Here is a 15,900-nt window from a genome sequence, read left to right as displayed (position 1 = left end):
AGAATAGAAAAACAATTAAAAAATAATTTTTTAACCAGAAAGATTAAAAAAAAAAGAATTTTATTGATTAAAAGTAAAGGGGGATAACTCTTCAAGGACTTGTCAAGATCAAAAATTAGGACACATTCCGCTCTTACATATTGAGACTAAAACATGAGGATTATGTCTACATATACTGAGCATTAAGCCAATATATATTTGTTATGCATTCAAATTCATTGAATCTGGGGCTATTTTGGATCGGATACCTTAACATTGATTGAGATAAAATATTCTTATTACAAAATATGTAGGTTTTATTTTTAAAAATTCAACTTATTCTGCTACAAAGAACGAATCCTTTGCTCATATTTTCTGGTTATGAAAAAAATTAAAAGAATCGTGATAACCCCATTCCCAACCCCCATTTCCAATTGTTCTAAGACATGTACAGGGATCTCCATCGTTTGAAATTTTACTGTGTTGCAGAGTTTACGCAAAGCACTAAAATTTTGCGGTATTTTCGCGATCAAATTCACAACGGTAAATAACTTTTCATTATATAATTACAAAAGAAAGTATGTGCACATTTTTTTTTGAAAATCGCTCATTCGTTACACAAATGGTGTGGTCTGACATATTGATTAGAGAGAAGTAAAAACACATGTTCTGAAAAGCAGAATAAATTCTGGTCGATACAGTCAAACTACTTACCATTTTTGAAAGTAAATTTGCTATGATTATTTGTCAGTTTTCTTGATCGAATTAACGAATTACAAAAAAGAAACTTCAGAGTAGTAAAATACTTTTAAGAGTTCCTTGAACATGTTGAAAATTTTAAGCAATTTATGTACATCAATTAAATGACTTCGGTACGATGTTATGTTTGACTTACATGTACAGTGCTAACATAATTCTAGATCTGTGGCTCTAAAGAATACATTTAAATATTAAAGAAAAATTAATTATACAATTGTATTTTAATGCAACTACCAATTAACCGTTACATGGAAGTGTGAAAACAAATTATTTGTCTTTGTTCTTTCATGCATAAAGTCCGGTGAGGGTCTAGGAGATAATTGATTTTGCAAGATGAAGCCCTGGCAATTGAGTGCTCTATCTTTTAGAAATGAAAGACGGTAGATTTGTTTAATCAAAGTTTCAGTTAGAGAGAATTCATATGTTTGGATTTTCTAATTATCACACCACAGCAAAGTTTTTACTATGTCGCATGCAAAAAAAAATTGAATCGTTACTGTGACGGAGAAAATTTTACTGTGTCGGAAGCAACACAGTAAAACAGCTCATGGAGAACCCTGCATGTAATATAGTTTATGTAATAATAATAGTCTACAACAATCTGATGTATATTTTTAAACTAGTATTGCAGAGTCCATAAACCAATCAAAAATATCTGTTAATTGTTTCAATTTGAGGGTACGAAAAATAGGAGAGTATTTGAAATGTATCAAATCTAATTTGATAATACAAAAATGCTATTTTAATTTACCTGAATAAGTTTATTTGTAACTTACCACTGTAATTATTGTCACTCTTCTTAGAAACTAAAAACCTTATTCGATCTTCGATCCCTTATATAGATATTTATTGATTGATTTTTTTTGTCAAGAATAAACTCCACGACATTCAGATAAACCTACTAATCAGATATCGTTTTGAAACAGGAAGTGTATGTTCATGTAGTAAAAATGGGAACTAGGCATGTAGAACAGATTCATACCGACTTAATGTAGAATGATATTTGTTGTATATTCAGAAACAAAGGTCTTTAACAATTCCTAACTTACAAATCTTGGTTAAACTGCATCTTTGTTTGTAAATAATTAAGAATCATCAATAAAAAATATGAAAACAAAAATTTTAAAAATCAGATAAAAAATGTAAGGAGCAAACATTTTAAAATATATGCATTTGTTAGCAAACAATAAAAGAGCTGAAGTCAATGGTTACAAACAAAGGTGATTATTGTAAGTTAAATAAGAATGCTGTTTTAACTAAAAATTTAAAATTTTCATGTTTAACCTAAAAACCGCTAACAGTTGCCCAGTAGAACGATGTTCGCTTCGTGATCGGGTCGATCGCAGCGCCGCGTCAAAGTAAAATCGTAAGGTACCTTGTGATGACAGGCATTGGGATAATTAAAGCCGTCATTTTTATACCTCATTTTGTCATGAATTAAAGATATCCGCGGGTATATTTTGGCGTCTACAAATAAGTGAAAAAAAATCGTAAAACAATATAAAATCATCCATACTACAAATTGAACATTCAAATAATGAAATTTTACTGTAAGCGAAAACTAGATATTAATGCGACCTGCGGAAAGAAAGTAATTAAATTCATTTGTATTGTAAAGCAGGGGGTAAAAGATACCAGCAAGTAAAGACTGGGAGAGATAAATCAACTGTGCATAAGAGTTGCGCATTTTAAATAAATTTCAATGCTTAAATTTTCTTAGGATCATTTCTTGTATAAGGTACAAAGTACAAAATCTATTCTCACTTTACACATGCATATAAATAATGATAGACCAATCTGCAGACGGGAAGTCCTTCCACGTGTCTTAAGGTTGAGAAAAGATAACAGTGAATATTCTTTTCGAATAAGAAATTTAGAATATAGCTTATTCACTTGTCAACACAAATATGTGCATGATTTAAAGAAGAAAACAGCAGGGGAAACACCTAGAATATACTTTCGAAACTGAAATAATCGATGAATGCAGTGCATGCATACGTACCTATCCACCTCTGACACATTTTTATACGATAGGATACAAAGATATCTGATGAAAACAACAATGCGATGACCTGACCAGATTGAAGTCGCAAATTGTTTCATTTTTCATTTTATCAACAAAAGTTGGCATCTCATATAACGTTTTGGCTTAATCTGTAAAATAGTGTATATTGATGATTCCCCTATGGATATTTCATTCTTGAACGAACTTTTTTTTTACAGAATGCACTTAAATATTAAATCCGTTTGTACAATGTATTTATATGAGAAAAAAAAATCTTAAATTTTCAAACGCTTACTAATGAACTCTGTTATCATCGAAAGAGAATATAAAGGGAAAAAAATGATTTGTTCATTTTTATCGGATATTACTAAAAAATGCTGAATAAATCTTCATGAACAATGCAAATTATTCTTATAAATATCGTAAAATGTTTATACAATGTAGCTACGATATCGTGCTTTCTGATAGAAAGGGTGTCAAAGGTTCGATATACTTGTAGATGTGTGATAAGTATTAGCAATCCCATTTTTGTATTCATATGAAACTAAATTTGGTAATTTTTGAAACACTTATTGTGACCTTCAACTTGACATTCAGATATATCGATAACGTATTGTCAATAAACAATAGTTATTGCCTTTCTTATTTCGACACGATATATCCCTGTCAGCTTAAAATAAAAGATACCACAGATACATCTGTTTCATATTTTGATATTTTACTGGAAAAATACATTAATGGTCATCTAACAACAAAGGTATATGATAAACGTGATGACTTTTTCTTTTTAATCGTCAATTTCCCTAACTTGTTCAGCAATAAACAATGTACCTTTGTTACCTGCATTTAAAGCTTTAATCTTTCAGTAAGTTCGATGTAGAAGATCATGTTCTATGAGTGAACAATGTAGTGAACGAGGTAGGTTATTGAAAAATAAGTTGATGAAGCAAGAATATCGGCAGTCTTGTTTAAAGTCATTATTTCTTAAGTTCTAACCTAATGACCTTGTCAACAAATACAATTTATCATTAAGACAAATGCTGACTGTTTTTTTTTTATTTCATACTGATTGTTGGTCCATTATTAACACACTGGATTTTCCTAAGATTTTCCGTTTTTTCCCCGAACATGACAAGAAGCACGTTTAAATGTTTAATAAAACTTTCAAATTTCAAATACAGAGACGGATAAGTTGTATAGAAATAATATCTTATTCTTTGCAAATTTATTACGTCCTCTGACAGTCAGACTGTTGTTTAAAACATCGCAATATATCAAATCTTTATTGCCTTTACTCATTTCTAGCTAGAATGTTTTCTATTGATTTAATGTTAAAATTATGTAATTTCTGGTAGAGGTTAACTTGACAATCGATTTTAATTATAAATTTTAAATGTGATCTTCTACCCTTTTTTATTTACGCAGATATTGGAGCTTTTCCTATATTCTCGTTTTTGGAAATAAAGTAAAATATGTATTAATACAATTTATTTTGAAATTGGATTACAATTAACATTTTTATATATATTCATCAACAATTTAAAATATTCATTTTTGAAAATATTTACATAAGCTTGTGGCTTTAAGGCAATTTTTCAGCTGCCATGGCATAAAAGTCTTTTTTTTTTTAAATATTGGTCAAAATATTTACCAATTCCATGAGCAGCTCTATCTCAAGCCAAGAATACCCCTGCCATGTGTTATTGTATGTATAGTCTTGTTTCCTTTCTTGCACCATATGTGCTTAGTGAAATCATGATCTATGGATGCAATACAGGGACAGAGGTTGTTGAAATGAAAGCTTAATGAGCGATTCTTAACGACGGTTACCAAAGAAAAAACGTTTTTCATATATAATTTGGGCAAACATTTGTATATCTCATAAAAATACGTACACTTTTATACTAATGCAAGATTAAAATGGCTTGTTATATCAATGACTGCTTACTCAGTTTCTATATAATGATCGAGACAGAGAAATGGTCATGATCTAGTAATAGAAGAAAATACAATATTTGTATCACGAGAAGTCAGATGGGTTGCATGTTGTACTGTGCTCTAAACACTGTTTTTTATTATCATCCCAAACATGATGAGACTGGGAACAATTTCTGTGGAATATATAATTATGCGAACACGTCACGTAACCATAACAAGTGTCACATGACTGGTAATCTTCGTCAGGGACTCTCAAACAGCTGTCTACGCATTCACCGGTAGTGACGTTTAAATTGTTATTTGCGCAGCCACCTGAAATACAAATTAAAAAGATAATAATACCGTTACCTTCTTTTTAAATCTTCTGAATGTCTTCAATCTATGATATTTTTAAGGGGGAGGGATAGTTTGTTATAAAATGAAAAAGATTTTAAAGTCGATAGTAAAAATTATGCCGAATATTTACTTTAAAAAGTTTTGGCATTTAAAGAAACCTTTAATCGTAGAAAAGAACATACCCCCATTTCTCCTTTCAATGACTGCTATCAATTTGTCTTCGAGATTTTTAAATAGATCTTTCATCATATCTTCTAAGTATGTTTTGGTCTTATTGGATTGTTCTATTATTAACTCCTTCACATCTGAATTCGACGTTTTACTATGATTAGAAAATACTTTTATTGTGTTTGCCATGTCCTCCGAAGATGATTGTAATTGGTTAAACGATGCTTCCATAATATTTCCTATTTCATAAATTGAAGTATTTGTTCGAATCGACATTGTTTCTATCATTTCTCCAATTTCTGTGAAAGATCTTTTTGTTTTGTTTGATAATAAAAGTAAATTGACTGTCAAATTTGAATTTGACACCAAACTCATCTCCGTGATATTTATAACTTCACTTGTTTTTTCGCCTTCTTGTCGTTGATTCTCAAGAAGTATTCCTAGTGAGTTGTCATTGTCTGCGAAAAAAGAAAGAAAAGAGCTACTTATGCAATAAGGATGTGAATTCAAGATTAAGAACTCTTATAGTTATTGTAAAGTTTCCTTTATTTCTCTTCATGACAGCCACTTGTTCATGCGAAGAGAATATCATTAGAGAGTGTGCTGAATGAAGTGCAAGTGAATGTTTAAGTCTCAAAATTTGAAAAGGGAACATATGCACTCTTCACCGGTACGTACAAATTACATGGAAATAGCACGTGCTCTCTCTCTATAAAAGGGTCACGCGTCAGCGTGACGATTTCCTTAAAACGGCAATAATATCCAAAAAGACCTATTTTTTTTAATTCCTCTCATTGTTTATCATAATAAACTTCGTTTTATTAACGAAGTTTATTAATTACAATTTTCTGGGAATTCAAAACAAACCTCTTAGTTTCTAGTTCTTGACCGCATTCCAAAGTCATGACGTTGCTAGTCACGTGACCCAGACGTGCTCTCTGATTGGTTTAGAGGTAAGTTTAATACGTCATTTGAAGTTGTAAACACGAAACAGCTGATTTTACAAGATTTACTATGCCCTTTATCTATGACGATATTTATGATGTTTGCAAAAACAGAAGATTCCTAATAGATTGGCTTCAAACTAAGGGCCTTTTAGGAGACTTTCGTAGTTTGTGTGGCATTTGTGGAGAAGGGTCATTTCGTTTTCAAGTTGTTGAATATAATTCAGCAAAGATGGTGAAGTATGGAGGTGCACAAACCGCAAGTGTAATAAGAAAATATCTATAAGGGAAGGATCGCGGTTTTCAAAATCACACCTGTTACTGGAACAAATTGTGAAACTTACTTATTATTGGATTTATGACTTACCTGGCGACTTTATTTCACGAGAATTAAAATTAAGCAGCGAACACACAAAAGTGGACTGGAGAAATTTTGCCAGAGAGATGTGCTTATGTATTTTGCTACAAGATAACGAGAAGATTGGAGGACCAGGTAAATCTGTTGAAATCGATGAGAGCAAATACGGTAAACGAAAGTATCACCGTGGAAAAAGAGTGGATGGTGTCTGGATATTCGGTGGCATTGAGAGGGAATCCAAAAAAATGCTTCTTTGTGGTTGCAAGTGACAGAAGTGCAGCAACTCTTTTTCCTATAATTCAAAAATACATTGAGCCTGGAACCACAATTTATTCTGACTGCTGGAAAGCGTATTCCTCATTAAAAAAAGAAGAATATCTCCATCTGACAGTGAACCATTCAATAGAGTTCAAAAACAAGGAAACGGGTGCATGTTCTAATTGAATAGAGTCAACGTATATACATGTACGTAGTTATGGAAAATTACGAACAACAGGAGCACGCTTCCTGGAATATTTTTATTGGATAGAAACTTCATTGCAAAGAATGAGTGGAAATACCTGTGGCGGTTTTCCTGCATTATATTGGGAGATTGGTAGCACGAATTGGCTACCTCCGTGCAGAGTAGTTACCGGCCCAACCCCTAAAATGCCAATGATGTTATATGCACATCAAGGTATAATTTGCTTACCCTTTAAAGAACTGGTTTGCGTCCGAAAATTTTCATTCAAGTCCTCTATCGTAATCTGGCCAATGACAAAAAATATGAGCAATAGTGCTAGTCCCGCAATCGTTACTGCTGTGATGAATATTCTAACTTTGCTCATCTTGACACACATTCGCTTGTTTTTCAAATTCTCCTTAGAAATATGAAATATAAATTTAAAAATGTTGAAATGCATAACAAAAAACCAAATAAACAAAATGGAATATTTAAGAATTATATATGTTAAAAAACCTTAGAATATGGAATAGAACTCTCTGCATCGAAAGCATGGGCGTGTCTTGATTGCTGAAATTATATAGGCAAAGAAAGTATTAATTATATTCTGTTGATATACAACAAATAAATTTATTAGATCTTATTCTTTAATTTTTATCAATCTGAAGTTTAAATTTATCAATGTAAGAAAAAAACTCACATTTGAAATTCCAAGTCTGAAATTATTCATTAAATGACCCTACAAATGTAGAAACATGAGTCCGTAAAATCTTAGGATAAATGCCTTATAAAAAGAATATTATTTGCAAACAGTTACACTTTCTCTATTTGCTATAACTCTTTCTTTTTTTACAAGTATAATTTTCATAAATGCCTTAGAAAATCGTGACACTTGTTCAAAATTAATGTTTTTTAATAAATGATACCTATGAGTCTTACGGCGTTTTCTCTCACAACAAAAACATGATTTTTATATAAAATGGCATCCCTTGAAATTGTACCAGCAAAAGATTTCAACCGATAATACTGATAGGCTTAATTCTTTCAAGCAAAATCCTTAAATAAATTTTTGTTTATCAAATTTTTTTTTATTTTTGTCCTTATAAACAATCATTAAGAATCTTACATTTCCGGTAGGGTTTGAAAAATCCTGCAACAGTAAATAAAAATTATTTCACATCAGAGATACATCTTAAAATCATATAAAAAAAATTAATGAAAAAATCATTTAAAGCAGATACTTGATTTACTCACATTATATAGAGCTGGTATTTGTCTCTTTGTTGAAATGGATACACATTTATGATGAGCAAGATTTGGCAGGACATCTGGTTGAAATAAAATATAAATAACATCATACCTGTATTTATTATATTTTTAAATCTCGATTTATAGATTTTATACTAACAGTTTTTTCACAATGATAAGGATAAAGTTATGGCATGTGATTTTTTTTCAATACTTACTATTATCATAAAGTGGTCCACTTTTGTTCTGAAAAGTATAAACTTCTAATTAGTTTCTATGTTGAGTCCTGGATCCTTCAAATACCATTAAATGTAGCAGTATTTTTTAAACCGTCGTTAAAAGGTGCTATAAAAGCAGCAGAAATTTCTCCCTGAAATCTGCTCCCGTTACAACCTTTGTTATTGATAAATTTCTCCTATATGCATATGCATTTTGTCTAAAAACCTTAAGTGCAAACTAAATGTCGCTTATACATGTATCTTCTTATTGCAATTGATTTCAGTCTAAGTGTAAGTCTTTTCATGCAGTAGCTAGAAACTTAAGATATAACGGAACTACTGATTTCAGAAACTTTGTGTTTGTCATTGAGCAATATTATTTGATGAGTAAATGCACTTATCTTGACTTTCAAAACATGTTTTGAAGATTCAACTTTAAAAAAAAAATATACTGTATAAATATTTGTACATGTTTAATTAAAGTATTGGTATAGAGCATAAATGGAAGTAGCTTACAAAATTTTGAAATTACTTTTTTTTTTAAGAAAACAACTCTAGTGTTTTATTGTATAATCACAAATTTTACAGAAATTTCTGTTACATGGAAGATACGAAAATTTACAGAATTACAAAACTTTAATTTTTTTTTACTTAGCTATAGTATAAATCTTATTTCAAAAAGAGAAAATTGAAAGATTGATATAATTTGTGAGACTGAGAGGGGAAAAATAATTGTTTTTCGTTTCGTGTACTTAGAAGCTGGATATTGAAATCTCTCTAAATAATCACTATGCATGTCATGAAAGTTTATCAACTCTTCAAAAAGAAAACATGCAGGGTGAATAATACTCACCAGTCTCATTTGAAGTTCTCTATTATTGTTTGCCCTATAGATGAAAAAAAATAATTCTGCCATGTTTAACCCGTAAGAAAGACATATCATATGCATTTGAAACCTACTGATGCATGTAAAGCAAGATAAAGGGAAATAGGTCGTGCATACCTCCACCAGTCCTGGAAATCTCTGTGCAGAGACAGGAGTTATATCATTTAATGTAATATTAACCTATGTGGGGACTTTTATTAACTGAAAGCAATGCAAATATTTATTCTCAAAAATTATTTATAGGAAGTCTTGCAAGTAATAAATAGAGCTAAAGGCAAATGATAAATACATAGATAGGAACTATAAATACCATATATTACTTAATGTGTTCGTTAAATGTTTTACTTTCTTATAAATATCATTGATAGCTGTATAACAAATTCTAATCTTACCTGTTAATGTCTATGTATCCACTTGTGGCTTTAGATAAATCTGATTTCTGTTTTGTAAAAAAGTCATGCATTTTCTGAATATTACAAAACTGTAGGAAATACAAAATAATAAAGATTTGTGTTATAAGTATGTATACGTGTGCGCACATTTTGATTTTTATACTTCTCTTTACTTAAGTGAACCTTAAAAATTCAAGATTAGTAAAAGTGAGAAATCTGCAGTGTTTAAATAAAATATATGAAATCAATAATACAGGTGTGTCCCTTTTTGAAATGGACTTCGAAGATTGAAGGACATCTTGAACACTGAATTTATGAAGATAACTTATTAACTCTTGAAAAGTATAGTATCTAAGTTTTACTCACTTGTCTTTCTTGAAGTCTTCCATTATTTGCCCTTAAAAATTAAATAAAGTAGCATTTTTTAACATCCAAGAAGAGATTTAACAAAATGTAAGAAACCTATGTGTGCATGTACGACAAAAGGATATTTAGCTGCAGGTGATGATTACATCCTCGCCACAATAGAAATCTAACTATACATCAGGTATATCTTTTTCTCATTCTTATAAAAAGAGAATGACCTTAAAAAATTAGGCTTGTCTAAGTATAATTGCCCCGGAATCCTTTTGGATTTCAAAAAGTCAATTGTTTTGCCATGTTTACATTCGTTTTCATTCGATTTCTATCTTGGATTTATAACATTTATTACTTTTCGTTTTTGGTCTTCAGCTTTCACATTATTTTCATTATTCGTTTCCGGCGTGTGTGACCCATTGACAGGGGATGCCCACTCCTTCCAAAGTACCCGATTCAACCTCTAATTTTTTCTGAGGTCTTAATTTGCTGTGTTCCAGGTTTGTACGGTTAAACAGACTTTTTAGCTGAAATACTGTTCAGTATCTCCATATATTATATTTCAGGATTTATTTCTCCGTAGAAATTACAAAAATGTAGCTTCAATAAGGCTAGTATTTTTATTAAAAATTTTGTTCAAATGTTCTCTTTACGTCTAGATGTGTCTATCTGCTTAGACAACCAATTGATTGTTATTTATTTCCTTTAAAGAAATCTTATAAACAATCGAGAGTCATCTTTCTTAGTACGTTTTACTGAGAACTATGTAAGAAACAACCCATGAAATGAAAATATCTAGAACATTCTTCGATTTAAATTTCCTTAAAAAAAGATTATTGTTTTTAAATTGCATTTCCATTGTGTTTTTAGACGAATCATACAGGAATGATTTCTCAAAAATCAAATTTGAGTTGATTAATAATAATGATCCGTACAGAAAAATAATGACTTACTATAGGTGCTATGTTACATTGATATAAATTATATAACATTTTAATTTTACTTTATCAGTAGTACTCATAATTTAAAACCCGTCTATTATTTTCGCAACTTACTTTTTAACACCTAAATATCCACTTGAGCCATGAGATGAATCCTCTATCTGTAAAAAAAAATGTCAATTTTTAAATATAAATCTTACGGAAAAAAAATTGTTCGTAAAATATTATTTGAGAAAAAAATATTTTGCGCTCGATTTCAATTTTTTCTTCATTATTTCTTTAAGGAGAAATCAAAAAAGAATAAAAAAAATTTTAAAAATGTCATATTCTACCAGAGGCTTCAAATCAAAAAGCACAAGAATATTTTGTTTTGTATCTTTGTTTTGTTTGCTCCTTTTAACCTATAGTGGATACATTTTTATCAAGTGATATTGGAGTTCATTTCTATAAAATAGTATGTGTTAAAGGACTTTTAAGATCGAATTTGAAATTTTGAAAGGTTTAGAGGAGAAAATTATATGTACACTTTTTTCAATAAAAAGATGAAAAAGCACTTTTAAATTCAAGATTCAATAAAAAGCTTTAGATAAATAACTCAGTACATACCTCGTCACCTGGATAATCCGGAGGTGGATATCCCTCTATTGAAAGAAAATGGATGATATCAATTCTTCTGCAATTCATTTAACCCTCTGCATGTCAAATAAGCATCAGACAGCTTTTTATACATCTACATGTACATATATTTTTAAACGATTCTTCGTGTTACTGTGTGCTGTAATTTTCGTGGTCCAGAGAAGATGTTGTAAAAAAAAAAATCAAAAATTTGGTATCATATTTTATATGAATGCAATAGGATGAGTTAACCATGCATCTGACACATACCTTGCTTCGGACACTTATAGACAATAAACTCTTTTTCAACTTCAGAGTTCCGTGTACTTATTTGTTTTTGACTTGAAGCTGAGGATTTAAATTTTTGGATAATACATTGTACCAATTGTTAATATAATATGTTTTGATAAGAAATACCCCGAGAATGGCCTTGAAGTAACGTCATATTTTACATCATCAAAGGAGAATAACCAAAACAATTAAGATTTTGCCATTTTTAGAGTTATCGTTCTTTAAATTCGACTATCACGGAACGAGTCTGACTTGGGTGAATTTTGTCAAGGATGGGTAATTTTACATATTATTATAAAGAAATTTCACTTCAATGTTGTTTAATTCTTAATTAGAGCTGGTTTGGTTGAAAACCAAGGGATTTATAGCTTTTAAAAGTTTAAGCCAATCAGATTGTAGCGCATGTACACGCACGTGAATGCATGTGCATGGTGACAATAACATCTTGTAGAAGTCTATTATATCTATGTATGTTCCAAATCCCATCCTGTTTGGTTGAAAACCAAGGGAGTTATAGCTATTTAAAGTTTGAGCCAATCAGATTGCAGCGCACGTGCATGCACGTGTTTTCATGATAATTGCTATATATCGTGTTGTAGGATATCCTAATGTATGGCTATGTTCAAAATTTCAAAGAATTCTGTCAAAAAACAAGAAAGATATTGAGCTTTAGTTTCATCCAATCAGAACGAAGCGCACATGCATGCGCGTGAGATCTTGCTATTTTGACCATGTCATATTTTCTATGCTACTAATATATCCTTATATTATGAGTTTCAAAGCATTTTATCAAAAATGTAGAAAGTTACTCCTATATCAATTAAATTGGTCATTTCATGTGTTGCACGTGCACGCTCTTGCAAGCATTTGCGCGCAAAATTACCTTCGTTCCGCAAATCTACATAACATGCCTACTGACCCTAAAAAGGTTTTACCTAAGTCGGATGTATAGTTTACAAGATCACTCCCGGAGAAAAAAGTACCCAGGAAGAAGAAGAAGAAAAAGAAGAAGACGATGAAGAAGAAGAAAAATAAGAAGAAGAAACAGAGTAAAAACAATATGTTCCCCAACTTCGTTGGGGAACATAATAATGTCCGATCCATGATGAATTCTAAGCGGTTTTTAAAAACTCGATTTTTGATAATATTTCCTTAATAAAAAATATATAATTTTGTCCCAAATTTATATTTCGATCACATACTACACTGTAAATGTTAAGCTCCATTTTGATAACTTTTCGTCAGTAGCGATATCGCTAGAAATTGTTGAAGTACAAGGGTGTCCGATGCATGGTGAATTCACCCTATGCAAATACATTCTCCATGGACTGCTTAGAAGGGGGAATAACCAATTTATCAGGTCTAGGTAGGGGTGTAACTAGAGGTCATTCATTCCGTCGGGTGACGACCCTACTCAGACCTGATAGTTTTTTATGTCTCCCTTCTTAACAGTCCATGATTGTTTTTAGCATCCTGTAGAATCTAAACAATTGAAACGACAACTGTCAGTCTGCGCGCGAGAAAGACATAACCTATTGTCTCCACTTTCGTGACATGCTCTAAACCAATCAGAATGACCGTATAATACCGCTAATATACTGAAATCATTTCCATTTAAAAGATATTCACGAAAATTAGCATTTTAGGTCATTTATATTTTCCAGAGACGTTAACTGATGAAATTATTTCATACATGTAAACAAACATAAACACTGTGATGATGAAGATGGGTGATGATGAAGAACATCATCATCATTAGCAGCAGTAATACATGTAGCATGACATTATTACCGTAATTGAAATTACATCAAAACAAATCTAAATGAAGGATATGGCAATAACGAACAGTATTCAACATCAAAGTCCATAAAACAATACAAAATAGGAGCAGAGCAAACACGGACCTCCGAAACATCAGAGGTGGGATCATGTGCCATGTAGGAGTGAGCATCCCCTGCTGACCGGTCACACCAGCCGTGTTCTCCTTGTCATGATCGGGAAATAACGGGAAAATCTGTCGTCAATTCAGTGTATGAATAATGGACTAAGTATTTGAATGAAAAACCTCAGTCGGCATTTGACTCAGTGATAAATTGTATTTGATGACAAGGTCATTGTATCGACCATAGAACTTACGAAATTATGACTTTAAGCGAGACTGCTGATATTCTGGTCTCATCAATTTGCTTGTCAATAATTTACCTCGTTTTAGAAATTGTTCATACGTAGAGCAGGCTCTTGCGTATCGAATCAACTGTATATTATACACCCCGTAAGCAGGTGATGAGGGTATATTGCTGCATAAGTAAGGGAAGTTAACGATAGAAAAGTTAAAGTCATCACGTTTAACATATAGCTTGGTTGTTAGATTACCATTAACGTCTTTTTCATGTAAAATACCCAAGTATGAAACAGATGTGTCAGACTCTGTGGTATCTTTTATCTCAAGCTCACCAGGATATATCGTATCGATTGAATGAATGCCGATTTTGAGAACTTGATGGATGGATATTTCAAAATATTTTTCTTAGCTCAGTTGTAGAAACAAAATGTGAAATGACCAAAACATGATGAATCTCACTTGCTGTCTTTGACCAAAAGGGTACTTATCATAAAAATAACAGGTAGGTTTGGATCGTTAAAAAAAGGATGTATTTATCAGTTATCAAAGTTACAAAGCTCCAAATCTGCTTTCATTCTGTCTTACTTAAAAATGTTCTAGAATTTTTTTAAAGCAAGTGATTATCATAATTCTCTCATGAATAAAAATTACAAACACATAACCGGCTTTTAAGATTTCATGAAAGTATTTTTTCTGTATTTTGATATCCTTCAAACTTTTACAAAAAGGCTCTGCTTAATAACGCGCACATATTCCAGAAGGAAACATCAACAAAAGTTGACAAAAGAAAAGGAAGATAAAAACATCTTATAATAGAATCCGACACGTAGACTTTTTGGCGGTTGCCCCCTCGTCCAAATGGTCCGTGACTCTCAGGCACGGGAAGACTGAGTCTGATATTCATTCAATAAAAATACATGTACTTCGATGTACATCTTTTGTATTAATTGAGTTTTGTTTACTTTTGAAATATTTTCTTACCAACCCTTCAGAAATTACTTTAGTCAGTAACCATTGCCGTTGACACGATACACAATACACTAAGATCGAGGTTGAGATACTTTTAATCAGCGAGGAACTTACCGTCTACAATGTATGTCTGTGGATTTGAAGAAATTTCCGAATCTGTAGATGCCTTAAAATTGAGAATAAGAAAAACATGTTAAACATTTTGTGAAGTTTAAAACATTATTATAATATTAAAAAATAATAATTAAAATATGCAATAAAAATTATGAAGGATGATTATCACATTAATTTAATTTTTTGTCATCCACAAAGCGCAAAGATTATACCGTTAATCCTAGAGTCAGGAAAGAAAAGAATTGATCTTTATAATTACGTCGTGGGTTTGAATCCCATTGCGGAACGTAAAGATTGGGCGAGGCCACTTGCAAGAAAATATCCCTAAAGGCCCTGTCACACCAAGCTGCGTTCACATGGAGTCATTACGGCGATGTTAAATTTTTAAAATCGCTGTGGAATCGCAGGAAAATTGCACATATTTCTGTAAAAATTTCACAATATGAAGATGTTACGGCGTCCCTACGGCGATTCTACGGCGATAACACGGCATTCTACTGCGTTCCCATGGAGATCTCTCGGCGATTGACTGCGCTTCCGCGGAGTTTTCACGGCGCGTTAGGAGTTTTCACCTCGTGTTCACGGCGTTCTCACTGCGCTGGCTGCGTTCTCAATACGTTCACAATGCGTTCTATGCTCATTGATATATATTCAGAAGGAATGTAAAACATTTTTGTTTAAAGATTCAAGTTACACAATGAAAAGACTTCTAAGCATACCAAGAAATATTCTTAATCATCGAAAATGTTCTATTTAAATAATTTAGTACTAAATTATTATTAGTTTTATGATTAAACTCCTTTTTTATTCAATTTTAT

At 31.4% G+C, this 15,900-nt stretch overlaps 1 protein-coding gene across 1 annotated transcript; it reads right to left on the bottom strand.

The window, feature by feature from the left end:
• Positions 1-4,563: 4,563 nt before the first annotated feature.
• On the bottom strand, positions 4,564-15,138 carry LOC134264817 (uncharacterized). Its single transcript, XM_062747094.1, has 14 exons — positions 15,083-15,138; positions 11,578-11,612; positions 11,086-11,132; positions 10,040-10,070; positions 9,674-9,720; positions 9,249-9,282; positions 8,396-8,423; positions 8,184-8,257; positions 8,056-8,079; positions 7,630-7,668; positions 7,446-7,499; positions 7,179-7,347; positions 5,200-5,643; positions 4,564-4,993 (listed from the first exon to the last, which is right to left on the bottom strand). Exons 6-14 carry the CDS (start codon positions 9,255-9,257, stop codon positions 4,764-4,766), a joined length of 1,071 nt encoding a protein of 356 aa, XP_062603078.1. The 5' UTR covers positions 9,258-9,282; positions 9,674-9,720; positions 10,040-10,070; positions 11,086-11,132; positions 11,578-11,612; positions 15,083-15,138; the 3' UTR covers positions 4,564-4,763.
• Positions 15,139-15,900: the final 762 nt, after the last annotated feature.

This window comes from Saccostrea cucullata, unplaced genomic scaffold (assembly GCF_032062105.1).
Source record: "Saccostrea cucullata isolate Sc308-1 unplaced genomic scaffold, CSIRO_AGI_Scuc_v1 ctg1549, whole genome shotgun sequence".
Taxonomy (NCBI): domain Eukaryota; kingdom Metazoa; phylum Mollusca; class Bivalvia; order Ostreida; family Ostreidae; genus Saccostrea; species Saccostrea cuccullata.
Note: the sequence above shows the minus strand (reverse complement) of the source record. Positions and strands in the feature narration are given on the sequence as shown.